The sequence below is a fragment of the Teleopsis dalmanni genome, chromosome 2 (genome assembly GCF_002237135.1).
Source record: "Teleopsis dalmanni isolate 2A chromosome 2, ASM223713v2, whole genome shotgun sequence".
NCBI classification, from domain to species: Eukaryota; Metazoa; Arthropoda; class Insecta; order Diptera; family Diopsidae; genus Teleopsis; species Teleopsis dalmanni.
In genome coordinates, this window is record NC_051847.1 from 191,921,649 (window position 1) to 191,941,074 (window position 19,426).

Sequence of the window (19,426 nt, forward strand, 5' to 3'; positions counted from 1 at the left end):
ACTAGCCTCAACATAATAATTAAGTTTTTCTACAATTGTTATAACTTGTACAGGAGCTACGTTTGTATTAATGCTGTAACTGTTAGAAAGCCTTTATACTCGTACTTAAGATTGTTTACTAATTCAGCGACAAAATAAGATATACTACTGATATCTTCTACATATTAATAGAAATAGAAAAAAGTAGTAGTAGTACTAGAAAGAAGTTGTAGTAATAATATTAATAATAATAATAGCACTTTTACTTAAATTTCTTCCATAACAATGTGGTCAAAAACATAAAATAAAATTGCTTATAATTTATAAAATCTTGATTTTTTCTTCTAAATATATTTCAACACCTTTAAAGTACTAATAATAATTACTATTTTTCTTTAATTTTCTATGGCAATGTATTAAAAAAAATTAAATAAAATTGCTTATAACTTATAAAGTCTTTATTGTAATGAATTTATTTAATAGCCCTCAAGCTACCACTCTCCCTTTTCAATACACCTATAACAGGGTTTTTTTTTACTTCTGGAAAAAATATGATTATCGGTATAGATTTTATCTTCTTAATCATATTGAAATGGTATCCCCAAAACGATCTCTTGAACTTAAGAAATAACTAGAAGTCACACGGTGCTAAGTTTGGAAAATGGTATCTAAGAAACAATGCAGTATGTACCAATTAAAAATTGTCTGACATAATTCTAGTCCTTTTTTGTAGATAGGGTCACGGAAACGTTACAGAACGCTGAATTAATACTATATGTTATCAGTTTGACCTAGCGGAATCAATGCACCACACTTCGGTAATCAAAGAAAACTGCTAACATGACTTTGATTTTAAACAGAGGTTTTCCTATATCAAATTAAATACGTTTGCCGTGACACAGCACAATTTTCTCTGCCATGTCTTACCTTTGATTGGTCGGATATTTCTGCGTCGTGTACTCAGATCCAAGTTTAATCTCGGGCTATCACGCTATCGAGCTTAATTGATTCAAGTTTTATCTCAGAAATCATTATTTGACACACCTCAACATTACAAAAAATGGAGTGTCTTTGATACTAAACAAGATTTTACTATTTTTGGGAAGAAAATGGTAATCAGGCACAATATTATCTATACTGATCTAAATAAAACCTTAACAATATCAAAGAGGTCTCGATAATGTTTGTGCACCAGATCTATGATTTCTTTGACGTATTATTGTTCATCAGTTGATTTGTATCTTTAACTTTTTTCTGAAGACCTTCTTTGTCATATGTTGATCAATTTCATTATATAAATAAAATTTAATGCAACTTCTTTCCTCAATACAATCAGCTATTGAAAAAATCACTATATATACTTCTTATTATTTACAAAAAAAATTCGTATCTATAGTAAAAAAAATCCTAATTTTATATTAACAAAATATATATAACCAAAGTCATTGGAGGTCACAAAGTACATAAAAATGCTTAATACTTTAGAAAACTATAATACTTTAGTATAAGAATGGGCCACTAGTATTAGGTTGATAGCCTACCTAAAAGAACGGTTATTATAGTCTTACTTCATCCTCAAAAATTAGAGTACATTAGTATTACAATAGGTCACTAATATTAGATTGATAGTCTACCTAAAGGAGCGGTAAATATAGTCTTACTTCATCCTAAAAAATTCCTAGACTCACAAAAATTCAATTGAATGAAGTCATCAGAAAATGCTTCTTATGTAAAGGATCATATGCTTCTTATGTAAACCAATGTCAAATAAAATAGTTTCACATCCCAGTAAAGCGATTCGCTTACATGAGTATTTTAGATGCCCACAGTCTATGGTTATGTACAATACTTCATATAACATTCCATGCCTTGCCAATTTTTTATATCAGATAATCATCTAGAGACTCATATAATTTTTTTATAAAACTTTAAACTTTTCATTTCAAAATAAATTAAATATTGTTATAATCTGGGTCATTCCACAATCATTGCAAGTGGTGAATGATTCCTGGCTGTCGTATACAAGCGGATCCGAGTTAATTATTTTGCCACCCATTAAGCCATATTACACATATTTTTACGCATAATGTAAAGATTTCGTTATTATACTTTTAATTAATACGAAATTAATTAATGCGAAAGTCTTCTTCTGCTAAGTGACAGATAAAGGAGACACAAATCCTCCCGTGAAGCAAATCCTGATTTAATTAAAGTTTTCTTAAAGTTAATAAGTCTATTGTTTTCATAAACCTACAAATAATAGATATTTTAAAATACAACCAATGTTTATTATTTTATTTAATATTTAAATCGAAGAAGATTTAATGTTTTAAATAAAAATTCAAATTACAAATAAAAACACTAAGTAAACGTCAAATGAGTGGTACAGTACGTATAAAAAAAATCAAAACATCAACAGCACATAAAAAATCAGCTGTTATCTGCGGTGTGCGTTTTTAAAGGAAAATAAAATATGTAGTTATAAAAATAAATTTTGTATATAAAATTATAAATAGATATTGTTTACAAAAATTAAAACAAGAAAATAATAATAATGTAAAAGAAACAAAGTTCAAAGAAATTATAAAAGCAAACAAACAAGGGGTGAGCATTTTGGCGCAAACCAACTAAAACCGCATAAATTGGTACAAATCATTAAAGTGCAATTATAATTTTTTTTTATTGCAACTCAAAAGCAGCATTCGTCAGAATGCATTTAATTAAAGTGCACATGCATAGCAGTTTTATATATGCATTGCATTAGGCAGAACTACTAACAAATTGGCCAGGAAGGCGCAAAGTGAATCTGTGCGTTTGGCACACGACTGCTTCGAGTATATAAAATAAAAGTGCACAAAAATGAACAGATTTTTTTATAAATATACATAAAAGTATAAAAATATAAAGTTTTATTAGGTTTAGGGCATTGGTAAATTATTCGATATGTAAAATATATTTAGCAGTAGCTAACCAAACATTAATGTGAACGTGTGAAATATTCGGTGTGTGAATTTAATTGATTTTTATTTAATAGAATTAAAATATAAAATAATAATAAGTATGTATAGTTCTGTATGGTGATGTATAGTGATATTGTTTAAAAATAAAATATTTTCATCAAAGCTTATTAATTAAGTTAACATACAATTTATGATATTACACTAAGAGGAACCGTAAAATAGTTTACCAAAATATATTTATTTTTAATCCAAATATTGTTATTACTACTATCATTTCGTATATTTCCACAGCTCATACATATATCAAAATTATATATGTGTGTAGTTCTCTTCTACATAAATGGGAGAGATCCTTTCTCAAAAGAATGTTGTTCAAAATATTGGAGCAATATGCTTTGTACTTCTTAGACGTTTAAGCTGATCCTACCGGTCTGATGTTCGACCAGTACCCTCCGTTTCGTGGTCTCACAATGATCCATTATTTGCGGTCAAATGGGTTGGGTGTTCTTTTAGTTTTAAGTCCATAAATAAGAAGTGTATTGTCAAAGTTCGAGATCGCCAAAGTTGATACATTTGTTGGGTTAGTTCCCTTCTATTTAAATGGGAGAAATGCGCCTTCCCAAAACGATGAAGTTCACTCAACATATATTTTGGACCTAAGCGTTTAATGTGATCATTCAGGTCTGACGTTTGGACAGTATCTCATCCGAGGTAATAATACGATTGTTTGCGCTAAAATAAGCATCGGTTAAAATAGGAACGCTTCCGCTCCAACTTAACCAAACCTTATATATAAATGACTTATACAGCAGTATCTTGGACTATTCTGCATCAGCTCCATTCCTGCATCAGTCAGCTCAGTCTGCATGCTCACGGTGAAACTTAAGGTCATTCATGACGAATGGCTCTAAACGTATATAGTACATGGAACCAGAACACTTCTATCGTATATATCTCTTTTTTAAAACATTATATATAAATTATGTTCTTATTGCCTGCTCCTAAGTTCTTCTTACATTGTGTGTATTTATAACTATCGATCTTCATTACTATATTTTTGTATTGATTTTGTATGAAAACTGATGAAAATTGCTGCATATTTTTAGAATTTATTACGATAAGTAATAAATATAAATAAGTTTAATATTTATATTAGTATAATAAGTATAAAAGTACAAAAATAATAAATACTAAGTATAAACATTTACTAGGAAAGAAAGTTTCCAAAAATATTCTCGTCAAGTACCTAATCGAAAAGAAGAAACTTTCAGGCAAATTATGATGTATCAATTTTCAGCGATGGCTCAAAAGTGGACTGAGGGGCAGGAACAGTAATTTTCGCGCCATTTATAAACATTAACTATTTCCTTAGGCTATATGATGAAGCCATTGTCACATGAACAGATGTGGTATTACCATTTTTATTTCTAGCCAAACTGCAATTAAAGCTCTTTAATCCTTCATCATAAAATCAAAGCTAGTTAAAGAATATAGAGAGATTGGCGGCTAAATCGACTAGTTAACATCATTCTCATCTGGGCTCCTGGATATTGGATCGGTTTGGCTCCCCTTGGTCCCTCACTGAATTTACACCATGATGGCTTTACATGATGAAGCCATGGTTTTTTGGACTACAGTTCTAGTGCTTTGGCTAATTTGTCACATTAAGAACAGATGTGGTGTTACCATTTCTTCAATAAAATCAAAGCTAGTTTAAGAATGTAGAGGGATTAGCGGCTAAATCGACTAGTTAACATCATTCTCATCTGGGCTCCTGGATATTGGATCGGTTTGGCTCCCCTTGGTCCCTCACTGAATTTACACCATGATGGCTTTACATGATGAAGCCATGGTTTTTTGGACTACAGTTCTAGTGCTTTGGCTAATTTGTCACATTAAGAACAGATGTGGTGTTACCATTTCTTCAATAAAATCAAAGCTAGTTTAAGAATGTAGAGGGATTAGCGGCTAAATCGACTAGTTAACATCATTCTCATCTGGGCTCCTGGATATTGGATCGGTTTGGCTCCCCTTGGTCCCTCACTGAATTTACACCATGATGGCTTTACATGATGAAGCCATGGTTTTTTGGACTACAGTTCTAGTGCTTTGGCTAATTTGTCACATTAAGAACAGATGAGGTGTTACAATTTCTTCAATAAAATCAAAGCTAGTTTAAGAATGTAGAGGGATTAGCGGCTAAATCGACTTGTTTATATCACTCTCATCTGGGTTCCTAGATATTGGAACGGCTTGGCTCTCCTTGGTCCCTCTCTAAGTTTACACCCTAGGGGCAACAGCTTATTTTCCCCTGGAGATTATGAATAGAATTACTTACTTCTACTTTTTACAGCTTGCTAGTAGTAAATAGTAGACACATCCCTGGTCATATGAGAAGACCACGTCTTGGGAACTTATTAAAAGGAATACTGCGTGAATACTGCAGGGCTTTCCAACCAATCATAGACACATTGCTACTTTCAGTAGTAGTAATCAGTCTTTTTTATTCCTTCACTTGTTTCAAGTGAGAGTTCAAAGCCATATATGTTATGTTGCATATTAAATTCTAAAGATAAGGAAAGATTCTTTAGCTATAAAAAAACATAAAAGAGTGTGTACCAAAAATTATCACGAATATAATAGAAATATTTACATAATTATTGCAAATGCAAAATTAAGTTTTTTTGTTTCTTTTAATTCTATTTTGCAGTGCCTGCCAATAACTGCGCTGATACAGCATTCCTCTGATATAGAAAGTGCGATGAGCACTTCCTCTTCGGCCTCTTCGAATGTAAACAAAATTGCTCTAATAATGTCTTCAACTTGAAATGACAAAATAATATTAATTGCCTCAGAAATAACTTAACAAATGTGAACAATAGAAAATAACAGCATTGAGAAATGGTCAAATAAAATACAAATTAGACATTCAACGGGAATTCGTTAAGTACAGAGATCGGCACTGGTTGTGCGGGCTATAGAGAAGTGGCAGAAACAATTATAGAAATTTATATATTCTCTAAAAGCCCTAGCCAAGCATACACATAAGTGATTGTAAAATAATAAAAAATAACAACAAAATCGAAGAAAAAAAATATTAACAAGAAGAACGCATGTTGCAATTTCTATTCATCAACGCCGAGTGGTCAACACGCTTGACAGAGCCACACAACCGCACAGCAACGCTAAATTAATTAAACAATAAACAAAATAAATTCTTAACAAATCAGGCAACAACACAAAACCAATACGAAGGGTTCTGTGGTTCTGTGCCAGCAGCAACAGCAACAGCAACAATATTGTCAACGCGTAAATTGTTGTCAATTAGAACAGCTGCAGTTGAGGATTCTTCTCACTCTCGAACGATTGCTAATGACAACTTGACTTGAGAACAAACTGCAGTAGAGCAGTATGGTGCATATGATTCAGTGCAATTATTAACAATATTTTATGCATAACAAATTTGTTGCTTAATTCAAATGAAGTGTGCGAAAACGTTAACAACATTTTCACCAACAGCAATAATAGTCGATCTTGTGTGGACTACAACCCATAAAACATACCAAAGATACAGGAATTCTAAAACAGCTGATAGCAGATGACGAACAAACGCACCGTGGTTATCGTTGTCGCTCTGTTGAGCCTCGTTGCCATATTCATAGGCGCTAATCTCTATTTTATGTACTATCTAAATACAGACGATGTGCCCCTATCAAGTACACGTGCTTTGGAGAATATACTAAGACATAAGATACGTCACCTCAGTCCGGCGTATTTCAACCGTAATCCACGTTTTTTTATGTATAGAAATAAATTGCTTAAGAACTATAAGCCAGCACCATACGAAAATGCTACTGTCTTATGGGATATCGCAAATTGGGTATGTATGAATCATATATATAATATATACATATATATTATTTCCTCAATATACAAATAAAGACAATTTTATTTCAATGTTTATAGTGGCCACGTGAAAATGAAATTTATCCCTTATATGATTCATCTATGGGTCAGCTACTGCAAACACTACACCTCGAACCGATCACCAAGGTGACAAATTTGGCAAAAGGCACACAACTAAAACTACTCGTAAAATTAGCTAATCAACAGAAGGTTATTTTTAAACCCCAATGGTATGAACGTGGTGAAATCATTGAAGGACCCGTTTATTCTGGTAAAGATCGTCACGCTGCTGAGGTTTATGCTTTTTATTTGGGTGCAGTATTGGATTTTCGTTGGACACCCATTGTTGTGGGACGTGTGGTTAATTTAAAAACTGATATCTATAATAACGGTGATAATGAATTGCAAAGTACTATGACAATCACAACATCTGATAATGGTACTGAACATTATTGCCTATTTGGTAAATGTCACTATTGTAATGAGGACGAGACTGTTTGTGGTGATGAGCATAATAATATCGAAGGAGTTTTAATTTTTATTATTCCCGGTTCGTTAAGCAAACGTCGCTCACCCTGGCAACGTACATATAAAGATGATAAAAGAGCACCTTGGGAGGATGATATGAATTATTGCAAGTATGTATTATTTTAGTTAATGTGGTTCTAAATAATCTTAACATCTAAGTTAAAAAAGGTGACTCACAGTTTCTCTCTCCAAAGTACATTTGTAATTTAATAGTTTAGACAAGAGTTTCCTAACTTTTTCTGTCAAAGAAACTTTCCCTTCTGGAAAGGGAAAACAGATCAAAATATATTTATATCTTTTCGAACTGTATCCCTGACCTTTTCCATATACAAAAATCCTAAGAGCGAGAATTCCTATTAAGCATTGTGCCAAAATTAACGATATCAATTTATTTAAATTGTCATAAATGCCCCATGTAAGGGGTATGCCCCATGTTGAGAAACATCGGTTTATACTATGTATATAATTTTTACTTTATTTATTTGCACAATATAGTAAGATCAAGTAACAATTTATTATTATTTATAATTATTATTTTACTCTAATTTACAAGTTTTTCATAAAGCTTAAAATGTCTTCTATTTCTCCTGCTTTGATATCACAAATCGGTGGAAATACCTGTCATAACCGGTTATAACATTTTAAAATGATGACATATGCAAGATATGTATTAGGTTTTTGGCAATCAAAAACAATTTGGTACGTACAACTGTATTGTTACAATTGGTCTATAGACACACTGGACTTTATGTTTGTTGATAAGTTAACTCTTAACTTTAACTAACTTGATCTCAGTGCATTTCTAAGACTAAATCCGAAACCAAAGCTGTGAGATATTACTACTAAAGTGAAATGTCTTCCATGTACAGCAACAACCATCTTAGCTCAGTTGAGGTACGATTATAGATACGTGCTAAACGGCCTGTGTTCACGCATAAACAACACAATACTCTATGTATACCCCAACTTAAGCTCTATGACCCATGACTTTGTTTATCCTTTCGCTTGCTCTAGCACATATACCAATCTGAGCCCTATCGATCTGTGGCTCCGCTTCATTGAATTAGCAAAGTTTCTCCACCACAACTCTATCTAGATTTTATTATTATTATTAATTTCGCATTCTATATTCTACACAACTTCCCTACACAATCTCTTCACACAGTTTTTGTAAGAGCGTTATTATGCTTTTATGTGCTCAACAAAACTCGACTAAACTCTTGCATAAATACAAACCGAATTCGTAATCGTTTCGGAACTACTTGTGCAATATATGTTTATTGTATTCATAATCTACATTATTAAAATGCAATATATATATTTTAAAAGATTGTTCCAAATTATATGTAAAAACATAAAGCCTTAAATAGATATAAAGCCTCAACTAAATATTAAAAACTAATTTTAATTTTTTTCAGAGCCCTTAAGACTAAAATGGAAACTATACGACTTCTTGACCTTATCGATGTTGCTATATTTGATTATCTGATACAAAATGGCGATCGTCACCACTATGAGACACGAGAAGAACGCGTTGTACTAGTCGATAATGGTAAAGCATTTGGCAACCCTAACAAAGATCACTTAGACATTTTGGCGCCTCTATACCAATGTTGTTTGTAAGTATAATTAATAATTAACATATTTTAATAATTTTTAAAAATAAATTTGATTTTCTTGTTAGATTACGAAAAGAAACTTGGGATCGCTTGCAAGTATTTTCGGGTGGTGTACTAACCGAAATTATTGATCGTCTGTCAAAGAATGATCCCTTATATCCACTTATTACGGATAAGCACAAACAAGGCGTAGAGAGACGACTACTAGTCGTTTATGCTGTGGTAGAGTATTGTATGGATAAGGAAGGTGATAAGATATTTAAAAATTTATAGTTATAGATAAAAAGGTTATAGGAAATAAAAAATTTTATGCAGTCTAAAATATTTTTATGGTTCCAAGATATTCTTTGGACTATATTAAATTATTTTTAAAATGAATTATTTGATGAAAAGTAATTAATTTGCTTAATTATTAATTAGTATTGCACATTTTTACTAAGTCTACGTAATTAGTCAAACTGTGGGCTTTAATCTAATTTTTAAATAAAATAATAAATTTGATTTTTTTTAACGTAAAATTAATTATAATAATCGCACAATATCCGAATACATATCAATTAAATTTTAAGTCTGTTCTTAAATCAAATAGTCATAGTTATGCGATATCGTCAAAGATGACAGTTAAATGTCAATAATTATTCCTTAATTTTTTTTTTTTTCATTATGTATAAGTTTATAAAAAAACTGCTTGCAGTTCTAAATTTTTAACCAAATTTTTATTATATTATTATTTTAAATTTAACTATATTTTAATAAGTCGATATTAAACAGTTCTACATTAATTTGAAAATATTGTTAAAATTATAAAAAATACTATTAACATTGTCGAAAATGTTCAAAAGCAATAAACTGTATTTAGTAATATTAATTTAAATATTTATAAATATCTTTTTGCCTATCAAAACAATTTATCTACATATCAGTGTGGGTTGTGGGTCAATATGCCTAAGTAGAAATAAGAGTTCCTGTATATTTTATTTATACCCAAGTATAAATGTTGAGAGATATATGGATATCTTATATACAATAACGTTCATTTCAAATTTGTTAAAAAATTATTAATATTACATATATATATATATATATACATTATATGTATTTAATATTTAATTTATTTATATATATATGTATTTAACTTTTTTTAATTGTAAAAATTGGTGGAAAGTTTCGTCTTTTAAGTAAAGTAAGATTTTTATAGATAGAATTCCAGTGATAGTCGGATTTCGGTACAGTTTCAGTGTAGTCTTTCCATATAAAATACTACTGCTTTCGTCATATAAATTCATTCGTAATTCTTACTATATAGATATCCAGGGTCTTTAACAAAAGTTAGGTCTCCCTAACCTTCAACTTTCATTCTTGCAGAACTCCATCTATATATTATCTTTCTTTCCTCTGCCTTATCTTGTTATCTTTCTATCCGAATGTGAGTTTTTAGCACACTTATTAAAAAATTAATGTCAGTACTTTAGGATATATAAATTATGTTCTGGAAGTATTATTAAATTAAAACTATTCTGTTCAAAATAAAATGTGCCTTACGAATCGTAAGCAAACACATGCTATATAAGAAATTTAATGATATAATAATATATACATTTGTTCAAACAATTTAAAAGAAATATTTTAAACAACACAAATTAAAGAAATATAAAGTATTTTATTAATGTCTAAATTTTCGATTCAAAATATACATAAACAAGTTAATAATATATACTATGTATAAAACTTATCTAAACTTTGTGTTTATTTAGAAAATGAAATAAAATATAAACTATTTAAATTTGTATTATCAAGAACACTAAAAGAACGTTTGAGGATAAATATATATGCAAAGCAAACATTAGGAACGTGAGACACAATGATCATATTATGTTTATAATATTAAGTTTTTGTATCTCTCAAACAAGAGATTCCATTAATTACACTTATTTTTTCTTAGCATGTGGTATATTCCTCGTAGTTCCTAACTAATTTTAGAAGAACAATTAAGAACTCTAGTTTATCTATTTAATGTTCTTGATAGTATCAATAAAAAATATATTACGCCTTTTTATTACTTTTTACTTTTTACATTACTAAATGTAAAAAGTTTGTTGAACTTTTTATTTTTAGCTTTATTTGAATTACTCTGCAAATAGAAAAAAAAAAAAAGAAAATTAATAAATTACAAATTAAAGAAATAAAACAATTGTTAATAAACTTACTTTGCCGTGAATTGTTTGTTTCATTTGTATGCCATTAGCACGTTGAGAACCACCTTGAAATTTTTTAAAGTCCACATTATTATAATCAAAATTGTTTTGTACCGGAACGTTTGAGGATTGTCCACTCTTTTGAGCTTTATTTTTCCTTTTGTTTTTAAATTTCTTCTTAAAATTGTTAAATTTATTTTTAACTTTTGATGAGAAATTATTTTTGTTGTCATTTGTGTTTGATTTATTTGTATCTACATCAGTCGAAACAATAACATCAGTATCGCTTTCATCCTCTATCGTTACAATTGATTCATTTAGACGACTTTCATCTTTACTTATTATAGGTGGCTTATCAGTTTTATGACTTGTAGAATTTTTTTTTTTTAAACTGGCTTTAGAAGAACTGGGTTTGTCTTTCTGATCAAGTGTTGATGTGCTTTGCATTTTTGCTACTTTACTTGAAGTGCTTGGACCATCTGATTCTACACGTTTGCGTTTTAAATATTCTTTAATTGATACATTCAGTGTATCGTCGTTCTCTGTGTTAACCTATAATAAAAATTATATATGAAAATATGTATAAATAAATTATATGGAGAGGTGTTATGAGTGTTCAAAGTATTAGATTTATAGAAAAAAATCATTATTGAAAATCAAAGCGTGTATCAGTAAATAGTTTTTAGAACTATTTGCTGATAGATCTTAGTATGAATCATCAATCTGAAACAGGAATATTTTTTCTTTTTTATTCCAGTCTTAGTATAAACTGGGTTAGTTCATTTATCTTGCGAGTAATAGAACTTCATCCGCAAAAGAGTGGTTTTAATTTTTTACTCCATCAATTTGTAGTCAGGTAAAATTTGGTCAAACGTATTCCATTTGTTTAAAATACAATACTTTCGATAAAATACAATCATAATATCTCACATTGAAAGATTTTTTAAATTTAAGGAATAATCTAAGTATACAATGAACGCTCTAAACACTTAACCTTCACATTTAGGTATAGCTTACCTCTTCTTTAACCACTACTTTTGGTGCAGATGGACATAATTGCCGGCTCCTGTTTTCATGAGCAATTCTCTCTGCTTCTTCAAGTTTCTCCTTCTCAATTTGTGGTAATATCGCCAAATAACGCTCATAAGGTGTCTTGAACTTTGATTTATTACATCCTTCTTTAATGGCCTTTTTCAATGGATCCTAAAAATATTAAAGTATTGGTTTTATTATACACAATGTAGAATTTAATATATATTAAGAAAATATAATAAATTACATCATAAATAGCATTCATTTTTTCGAACACATCCACTGTTGGAAGTTGTAAGTATGTTATTTTTTCTGCGATCTCATCAATTTCATTAACATCGACATTATTTTTATCGATTTTTAGCATAGTAGGAAGATCATCACGAAAATCTTCAACCACAGTCAAATCATGTGGACAATATAATATATTGTCATAATCTTTACTGCCTTTTGTTGCCACACGACTAAAAGCATCACCTACAAGCGTTGGCTGCAAATAATAATTTAATTACATTAATATATTTATATATTATTTGTATAGTATTTTATTGTTAAGCATACCTTAATAAGCGGTTTTGCGCGCGCTTTTAATATTATATCGTGAAGTACATATAAATTTTGTCGTACAAGTGGTGGTATAGGATTACAGCAAGCCAAAATGCCTTGTGCTTCGCGTGGTAACGTCTCGGATATACGCAATAACATATGATTCGGTAAAACATAATTATAACTTTCATCTTCTTTGCGTGCAATCGCATCGCGCCAAGCAAATATTTCACTTAAAGCACTCATTTGTCTATTATCAAAAATATGTTTTGACTTTCGATAAAATTCTAAATGTGAATCGTTATTAAATAGTGGTTTGCAGTAACGTCGCTTGCATAACTCATTGCTAGTTTGATATACATTTCGCAATAAATTGCCGTGCTGATTGGACTTATCCAACAAATCATTGCAAATACTTTCGTACACATAGATTAGGTAGTGCGTGTCCTGACGGGCGTAGTTAATAAGCATATCGGGTAATGGGCGTATGCGCCAATCAGCTAACTGAAATGTTTTATCAACTTCAATGTCACAGTAGTGTTTAAGCAGATATGCCAAGGAGAGACGTGAGAAATTAAGCAACTTCGCAGCATGATGTGTGTCAAACATGTTCACAACGTATAAACTTAAATCACGCTGTAACCAAATAATATCCAAATCAGCACCATGAAATATTTTAACTATTTTGGGATTAGTTAAAACTTCATTTAAAATATGCATATCATCTCTTAATTTTAGCGCATCGAATATATAGTCCTTATCTTTGGTTGACATTTGTACTAGGCAAGTGAATCCCAAGAAACTACGATATGCATGATGTTCAACATCAACAGCAATCATTTTATGTTGACGTAGTTCCTCAAGCGCCTTGTTGAGCAACTCAACAGTATCGACATGCATAAGCTCAACAACATCAACTTTTGCTGGTTTCACAGGCGATTTTTGCTGCAATTCCTCTTCTGGCATCTCAAATTTTTCCAATTCAAATTCATAAGGATGCAAGTAACTAAATAATTCACAATTAATTATTAACTAACGTAAAAATTATTAAACCATAATGCAAAATGTTTGCTTACCTCACAACATCGCCTGCCTCATCATATTCCGGTAGTATAGCCAATGGTTTTAATGAATTCGGCTTATATGTCAATTTTGGTATAAATGGCGTATTATTGCTATTATCAATTGGTATATTGAATTTAATTTGTGGTCGTGCAATGTTTTTTGCTGTTATTAAACGTGCCGCTATTGTTTCTTTGTCTGTAGTTTCTTTCGCTTGTTTTAAATTCCAGCTTCCAGCATTTTTTGTTGTAATATCAATTTTTTTCACTTCTGATTCTATAATTATTGGATGAATATCTTTCTGTACTGCCCCTGCGTATATATCTAAATTAGAATTTACACGTTCTAGTGCGGCGTCATTGCATTGTTGCAAAAGGTCAAATTTTTCATCATCAGTACGCCTTAAAATATTTATAATATTTATGAATAAAGTATTGTATCATATTATTTTTTTAATCTAATTACTTTTGTAATGAAAGACCAACACTTTCATATTTTAAAATATGCGACATAAGATTCAGTACCATATCAGATTGGGCGCTTACATTGTCATTAAATGATTTGTAGGTTGAATAGTAACTGCGCTCCTCTTCTGATGGTATACCATTCGAAAGTTTTACCGCCTTAACAACCTGTTGAAATCCAGTCTAAAGGAAAAAAGACAGTTTAAATTTGTTTGTGAACAGTTTTTCCGTATTTAGATTATATTTTATTTATGTGGCGTAATAATAGCAAAATAAAACCACACATGTTACCTTCAAAAGATTTTCCAAACCGCTACTTAACGCTTTTTCTTGAAGCTTAGCTTTTTTAGCAGCGGGTTCTTCTGTGATCATCTCATTCTGATTATCCATTTTTTTAATCAAATAATTGCTAATATTACAACATTTACACTAAATCAATTTACAGTCGCCCGCACGGTTTCAGCAGGAACGTGATACTTTTGACATATTGAACTCATATCAAATAAAAACAACAAAGGTGAGAGTTGCATTTTGAGTGAATGTTTAGTGCATAACCAACGTACAGTACAAAACAAACAAATATAATCAATAGGCTTTATATACAATAAAATAATAAATTTATTTATAACAAAATTGTTATATGAAAGAGGAAAGGAAGTTAGGTTGTTTTTGCAAAATAACTACGACAGACTTAAATAATTAAAAAGCAAAATAACTATGACAGACTTAAATAATTTCAACGGGTTTACAGAGAAATAGACGATAAGATTCAAAAAAAGAACCAGAAGTTAAGAAGGCTTGAGCTAATTGGTGGAAGTTAAAGGGCATGTATTATATAAGTAACTAATTTTAACACGTGATAACAAAAACTGAAAATCATCTCGTTATAAATCACTAAACAGCGTTTCTTATCATTTAAACTACGGTTTAAGATTTATTGTAATTAAAACAAATTATAGAAGTCATACAATAAGTTTAAAAACTTATCTTAACTTACAAATAAAGTTAAATCAATAAAATCTCAATCCATGTCAGCTCAAACATAGCTGACTAATTATGTGAAATGTTATATATGATGGTTAACGGCCAATCTCATTTTTGGAGCTTGAAGTTTTGGTAAATTTTTGAGTGTATTGCACTCACAGTGTTGGTAGTCTCTGTAGTTTATGGGTATAAAGTAGATGTTGAACTTGGAATATCATAACTTTAGTGAGTATCGCATTTATTATGATAGTTTTTTAAATAAATGAGAAGAAACAGATCCTTATGCTAAAAACATAATCAGCGTGAAACGAAAATATGCATTCTTTGTTTTCTACTAACTATTTTGTTCATAGCAATATTAAGCAAAGTGCAAAATAAACTTGAACATAAATAGTTTAAATAAAATTCTATGACAATACCTAACAATAGAACTGGTTAAGGACGTAAAGTAAAAGAGATATTCTTGATTGACGCCATAAGACTGCAAAATTGTTTTTTTTTTTAAATTAAAGTACTTTAACTTAATATATGAAGCTTCTAATATTATTACAATACATATACTATAATTTTTTCGAAATATTCCAGCAACTATTTACAACTATTTTTTGTAACAAGCGCGTCAGCGATCGATGTCATCGTTTGCTATTACACATCTAACTAGTCGGCATTAGGTCTGTTCCACAAGCTACTTATAGTAACTTTGAGTAATACTGTGCGTTCCATAGGCAAATTTTCGAGTAAATGAGAGCATCTGAGAGAGCGTAACATCCCTGTCGAAATTTGACAGCGACATTTTATTTCAAGTAAAAATTGTGTTGATGTGTGAATCAGCTGTTTTGGTTTGAATTTAAATTTTTCTGTTATTTATTTACGCGGCACTAGAGTTCTCACTAGACTTTATACAAAGTTGTTCCATGAAAATCTGTGTAAAGAGCGTAATTTGGCACTTTATTTGTGTTACGCTCTCAGTTTGTACTTTATTTGAGTTTTACTACGAGTAGCTTGTGAAACAGACCTAAAAAAACAACCATTTTTCACTCATCAGTATTAAGGCGATTGTCGAAGTGTCAACAGCAACTGCTATACGTAGTTTTGTAAGGAAAATTATTTTTTTATATTTGAAGTTTAGGATTGATCAGGTAAGTTTATATACGTATATAATAAGTTCTGATGATTAATATTGATAAATCTTTTTTATAGTGTGAAATAAAGTATAATGGAACGAAAATTATTGACACTAGTTGTGTTAAGAGAGCTGCTAATTGAAGAGCAGGAAGCTAAAAAACAAAAAAGGAAACGACGAGTATTGGTGAAACATTCGCTTCAGAAAAGACCAAAGCTGTGTCACACCAATTTATTACATGAATTGCAAACAACTTCATCCAATGATTACAGAAACTTTTTAAGAATGGAACATTGCGCTTATGAAGAATTGTTAGCAAAAGTCACGCCGCATATTGCACGTCAAGATACACATATGAGGAAGGCAATTTCACCGCATGAAAGACTAACGACGACTTTGCGTTTTTTGGCAACAGGCCAAAGTTTTGCAGATTTGAAATGTTGTGCAAACATCTCTGAAGCTAGCATTAGCAAAATTGTGATTGAGACATGCAATGCTATCATAAAGGTTTTAAAGAAATACATTTCTGTACGTGAAATACCCAAGTTCGACAGAGCAAATCTAAAATACTAACTCTACTTGTTTTTAATTACAGTTGCCAAAAAATGAAGAGGAATGGAAAATTACTACTGATGAATTTAACAGCCTCTGGAATTTTCCAAATTGTTTAGGAGCGTTGCATGGAAAGCATGTGAACATTACTAAACCAGCCGCGTGTGATTCTTTTTACTTTAACTATAAAAAGTCACACAGTATTGTCTTAATGGCATTGGTGAACGCAAAATATGAATTCATGATGATTGACGTTGGATGTAATGGTAGAATATCTGCAGATGGGACGTTTTCTAACACATTATTTAATAAAAAGTTTGAAGATCGTCAGCTACAAATACCGCCAAAAAGACGAATAACCAGTTTTGATATAGAGCTACCATATGTATTTGTTGCAGACAATGCGTTTCCTCTTAGAGAGAATTTAATGAAACCATACAGCAGCACTGCATTGACAGCAGAACAAGTTTACTTCAACAAAAGATTATCTCGGGCACGTAGAGTTGTAGAGAATGCATTTGATATGATATCCTCAAGGTTTCGAATATTGCTGACTACAATTTATCTATCTCCGGAAAAGTGTATAAAAATTGTGATGGCAATCTGTTACTTGCATAACTTTTTAAGTAAAAAATATGCGTCTTCGTACCTGTTACCTTTACCTGCAGATGATCCAAGCACAACGAATCTTCCATTAGCAAATCTGCGAGCGAGTAAAAATCACAAGGCAGCGAATATTGCAAAGGACACCAGGAACAATTTTTGTACTTATTTTAATACAAACGGAAAAATATAAATAGAAAAATTAATATAATAAAAAAATTAATTAATATAAGAAAATTTTTTTTATAACATTTATTGTTTAGTTTTTTTTTAATAATTAATTAAATATAAATTTAAATACGAAGTAAATGTGCTATTAAGTTAAATAATGTATCAATTTAAATATTATGCATAAATACAAAATGAATTTAAATATACCTTTGAAATTGAAGCGAATCTATTATTAAATTAATTTTGTTTGAAAAACTTTTAATAAATATTAAAACTAATTTAAGTAAATTCCTTATCTATCAAGAGATTTTAAACGCTACAGTACTTCTGTTGTTTTTATACACCAATATATAGCGATGGGTGAACAGGAGATATAGATGGTAAATAGATGTTTGATGTTGCTTTTGTGAAGTAAAAAAAGGAGGTGATGGAGCATTAATTGATGAAGATGCAAAGCTTGGCGAAAATGATTGTGATAAATGATGTTCCGCAAGCTCATATAACTTTATAAGAGTACAAATCCAAATCCCTGGTAGAGCACTTCATTTATCATCTTATTAGCATAAATTTTTTGGTTGGAATTCAACTTACGAAATTGTGTTGCCCAACCTTAAATTTGTCGCATCCTCTTGTTGTTGTCGTTTTTAACGGCTAAGACCCGACTGTTCCTGAATTAATAGAACGCAAAGTAGTTAATATTTTTCTATATATAATCTATATTTAGTTTTTAGAAGCATATTTTTATTTACTAAAGTTGCAAATACATACCTCTATAAAACTTTCGTCTAACACTTCATAAACTGACGTCACTGCTGCAAATGGAGACTCTTGATCTTTTGCAAATCCCAAATCGTCAAAATATCAGAGGGATGACAACACACTTGCGCCAGACCTCTCGCTTTGTGTTTTTCAACTCTCTCCGATAACCACTTTGCAAGTTATTAATTTTCCTTTTTACCAGTTCAATATTTGCATCGGGGTAAATTTCTTTTAATTTCCCTTCAATTTTTAAACTTCTTTTATGGTAATCGTTATCTTTAATTTTCTACAGCGAAGGTAAGTTTTCGTAGATTTCAATAAATCCCTCCGGAATTTTTTATTTATTTTTTATATTAAAACTTATTTTTATTGTAATATATTAGAGACCAATTTCCTGAATAACATTGTACTGCTTCTGTCTGAAATTGTTAATTTTTATTTAATATTAAATGATAAGCAACTTACCGAAACCCACCCCAGTATGCATGCAACGACAACACGTGAAGTAATCTGAAATTAGAAGAAAATAAATTTATAATAAATAGATTTATAATAAATATTTTAATAAAATAATAAATACATACCTTCATTATTTATCCCCGTAAATTTATTTAAATAAATAAAAAATAATGTATTATATATATAAATAACTAAATACACGATAAAAAACACTAACACCGGCACTTAAAAAGCGCTTTTCATAAAATCAGAACAAAATTAATAAGCTAGAAACGTCAGTATGCAATTCGCTGCGAAAACATGCACAAGAAAGCTTTTGTGCAAAAGTGTAATATTGCATCAAAGTTCAATGAAGATCAAATCAAAGTTTTGTGTACTTTACACAAAAGATTCAGGCGAATGCGTATAAAATACGGCGCATTTTTGTAAGAAATAAAATATTTGCAAGTGCAGAGACGGTTTTAAATCGACGACCTTGAAAACT

At 30.3% G+C, this 19,426-nt stretch overlaps 2 protein-coding genes and 1 long non-coding RNA gene across 5 annotated transcripts; 1 reads left to right on the forward strand and 2 right to left on the reverse strand.

Moving 5' to 3' along the window:
• Positions 1-2,542: 2,542 nt before the first annotated feature.
• On the forward strand, positions 2,543-9,301 carry LOC119682137 (glycosaminoglycan xylosylkinase homolog). 3 transcript variants are annotated; one of them, XM_038095501.1, is made up of 5 exons: positions 2,543-2,583; positions 5,650-6,819; positions 6,906-7,483; positions 8,792-8,992; positions 9,058-9,301. In XM_038095501.1, the coding sequence occupies exons 2-5, from the start codon at positions 6,538-6,540 to the stop codon at positions 9,263-9,265; spliced, it is 1,269 nt and encodes a 422-aa protein (XP_037951429.1). In that variant the 5' UTR covers positions 2,543-2,583; positions 5,650-6,537; the 3' UTR covers positions 9,266-9,301. The 3 variants fall into 3 exon arrangements, with proteins under 3 accessions (XP_037951429.1, XP_037951431.1, XP_037951430.1); XM_038095503.1 differs by lacking the exon at positions 2,543-2,583 and adding an exon at positions 2,897-2,981; XM_038095502.1 differs by lacking the exon at positions 2,543-2,583 and adding an exon at positions 2,908-3,037.
• A 1,435-nt stretch (positions 9,302-10,736) lies between these two features.
• LOC119682136 (exosome component 10-like) lies at positions 10,737-14,769 on the reverse strand. The gene is made up of 8 exons (XM_038095500.1): positions 14,583-14,769; positions 14,293-14,474; positions 13,842-14,228; positions 12,781-13,771; positions 12,467-12,709; positions 12,205-12,390; positions 11,200-11,739; positions 10,737-11,123 (listed from the first exon to the last, which is right to left on the reverse strand). Exons 1-8 carry the CDS (start codon positions 14,679-14,681, stop codon positions 11,049-11,051), a joined length of 2,703 nt encoding a protein of 900 aa, XP_037951428.1. The 5' UTR covers positions 14,682-14,769; the 3' UTR covers positions 10,737-11,048.
• A 3,249-nt stretch (positions 14,770-18,018) lies between these two features.
• Positions 18,019-19,171, reverse strand: LOC119682139. Its single transcript, XR_005252565.1, has 3 exons — positions 19,068-19,171; positions 18,493-18,993; positions 18,019-18,392 (listed from the first exon to the last, which is right to left on the reverse strand). It is a non-coding gene; the product is annotated as an uncharacterized LOC119682139 (long non-coding RNA).
• Positions 19,172-19,426: the final 255 nt, after the last annotated feature.